Source organism: Trachymyrmex septentrionalis, unplaced genomic scaffold (genome assembly GCF_001594115.1).
Source record: "Trachymyrmex septentrionalis isolate Tsep2-gDNA-1 unplaced genomic scaffold, Tsep1.0 scaffold11, whole genome shotgun sequence".
Classification (NCBI taxonomy): domain Eukaryota; kingdom Metazoa; phylum Arthropoda; class Insecta; order Hymenoptera; family Formicidae; genus Trachymyrmex; species Trachymyrmex septentrionalis.
In genome coordinates, this window is record NW_017304228.1 from 1,080,113 (window position 1) to 1,082,866 (window position 2,754).

The following is a 2,754-nucleotide window of genomic DNA, read 5'->3' on the forward strand; positions in this document are numbered from 1 at the left end:
ACATATATCTAAATTTTTGAATACTTTAACCAAATCGTTTGTTTTGTGTACAACTAAATCTTCTTTAAAATGAAATTTGTGGAAAATTATGAATAGTCATATGAAGATTTATTTAGCCTTGTATAATTTTTCTTTTTCTTTTTCGGAAATATTTTACGAATTACATAACAACTTTATTAAGATAAATAAAATATAAAAGATTGTAAAAGAAAGAGGTAAATCGATCATTTTTTCCATGATCACGATAGTCTCCATTTTCTGTAGGATTCGACGGTGATTAATGATGGGAGGTCAGAAGAGCTCGTAGCGGAAGTGACACTTCACGAAATGAAAAATAAGCGTCGCGCAATAAATTGGGATCCACAGCAAGACGCAATTTCGACATTCGTCAATGACGAGGGTGCTGCCAATGTGACAAACGACGACCTCGTTGACATCGCTAAGAATCCATACTCCTCCATCAAGTCGGTCTACTTTCCACCGAATTTTTCCGACCCTCTTGCTTTACCATACGATTCTGGCAAATCAAAGAAACATCGAGTAACCACCGATGTGGAGACGTTACTGAAAATAGATCATGAATTGGGTCCACTTCGATACCAATATAGCCAGATTATCGGGAAAGCTCGGACATTGGGTTTGAGCGGTACAGACTTCAACCTTGGCACTTCCTGTCATTTGGATCAGTCAGAGATGTTCATCGGCCAATCTGTGCTGTCACCAAATGTGTCCACTTATTTTCCTGATCGCGGTCAGACGTATCTGCGCCAAACCGCAATCAACTCTGACATCAAGAATCGATCCGCTCTCGTCGATAAAATCTCATCGACTTCGACTTTCTCCGTGGTCGGTAAACTGACTCCAAGAGACTCTCGTACCAGCTGGTTAAAGGAAAACGACTCGAATCGTCGACAGGAGGCGTTAAGTTTTGCTATTCGCGATCCCTCTCACCCACTCGAAAATTTCGACGGATCTCGAACTTCTTATCGGGTCAATAATAGCATATCTTACTTCCCGACGACCAATAGCCATACGTTTTACGGAGAAAATGTTCTAGATGACCGCTCTTGTAACGAATGTGTTTCCAATAGCAATTTTCAACCCTATCGCAAGTCTAAAACTGTAATAGACAGAGCCACTTCTGTATTGGACGGTTGGTACGCTCACGAAACGGTCAATACAAATCCTTCAAATGTCTTTAGCAGAACAGAGTACAATTCACATCGATATCTCAATCGGACTTTAAAAGATTTGCGGACATCTACCAGCAATTCTTTCGAGATCCGAAGACGAAAATCTTCGGTGTCTATTGTGGAAGTGATCGATAACAATTGGTCCACTCTGAACGAGAGAACAGCGAATAAACGGTCGAACGAACATTTCGAGATTCCCTCAGGCAATCGAGATCCAATGGTCGTTGAAACGGAATTCGCCAGTCGCGGTAGCAATTACCACAAAAGCATCCTGCCCGAAACCGACGAACGCGTCACCAAAGACGATCGAGTATCTTCATTATTAACATCAAAATCGATCAATCCTGGTGTAGATCCCAATTGTGAAGTACTAGGGGCAGTATCTGCGTCAGCTGGCATGCCTCAGATTCGTGTCGTCAGTGTGAATACAGAATTTTGTGCCACTATCGAAAAGCGTTACAGCACCAGAGCCGTTAGTCCTATTCAGCATTCATGTTTAACGACCGTTTCATCGACGACAACGTCATCAAGTAATGTCTTACTCGCTAAGATGTCCAATACTTTTGTGCAACAAGTGCGCGCTGATTCCTCGAGAGAAGTAGCGAAGATCGAGTCTTCCGCGAAGATATGCTCCCATGATACTAATAAACGAGATGAGCTTGCTGATGCGGTGAGCAAGCGTGATTTTTGCGTTCAAAAAGTTGACTCTCGACTGGTTGCAGAAAATATACCGAGGTCTTCTGGATTCAAAAGAGATGAAGCAGATTTGACTACGACAGAATTCAGAAAAGCGCAATATCTGCATTTACCGAGGACAAAAGAAAAGATCACGATCGTTCCTATCGTTGTTACCGATCGAATATCGGAATCATCGAGACCTGTAGACGTAGATTTTGCGATTCCAAGGCCCGCTGTTAAGACGGTACCAAAATTGAACTATCAAATCGCATCATTTGACGTGAGAAAATTTCGTGGGACATCATCATTAATCAGAGATAATAAAAGTTATCGAAGAAGTATCGCGGATCCCATGTGTTTAACCGAGCAGTTTGCGAATGAAAAGCGTTGGAGAGCTGCTAACAGGACTTCTGTTTCTCATGTTAATCGCAATCTGTGCGCAGAAAATTATCCTCTTTCAACGACAACGAGCATCACGGGAAATCCGAAGCAACCGACTCGAGTTACGACTTCGAATGCGAGAGTCGTCAGAAAGGCACGAGAATATCGCGACTCAAACAGACAGAGAGTTTCAAAAGCGATATCCGGTATGAGGAGCACACCGGAAGATTTCCTTTGTGAAACGTGACTTTGTGACCCGTGTGGCGCACGAATGCGCTTAAACGTGCGTTTCGAGAAAGCGGCATTTTAGCGAGGATTCGATAAGCTCACCTCCAGAATTTCTCGAAGCCGAAGCTCTTCAAGCGAAGTAAGTTCTCGCGGGAGTTAAGTACTTTCGAGAGAAGCGACGGAAAATTTAAATTTGACTTTTTGGACGACGAACTGCTCACAGAATGGAATTTTCGCAACAGAATGAATCCTTTATATAAATATATATATATTA

General features: G+C 42.3%; 1 protein-coding gene across 2 annotated transcripts in view; it reads left to right on the forward strand.

Moving 5' to 3' along the window:
• Nucleotides 1-2,754, forward strand: part of LOC108749103 — a 5,413-nt gene that overhangs the window by 1,800 nt on the left and 859 nt on the right. The window contains exon 3 of one of the 2 annotated variants that reach the window (XR_001939342.1): nt 265-2,619. Coding sequence is in view for 1 of the 2 variants with exons in the window: in XM_018487633.1 (XP_018343135.1) it covers nt 265-2,499 (2,235 nt within the window). In the remaining variant the exon portion in view is untranslated. Of the gene's footprint in view, nt 1-264; nt 2,656-2,754 lie in introns of those variants that run through there. The other variant, XM_018487633.1, reaches the window with a different exon arrangement.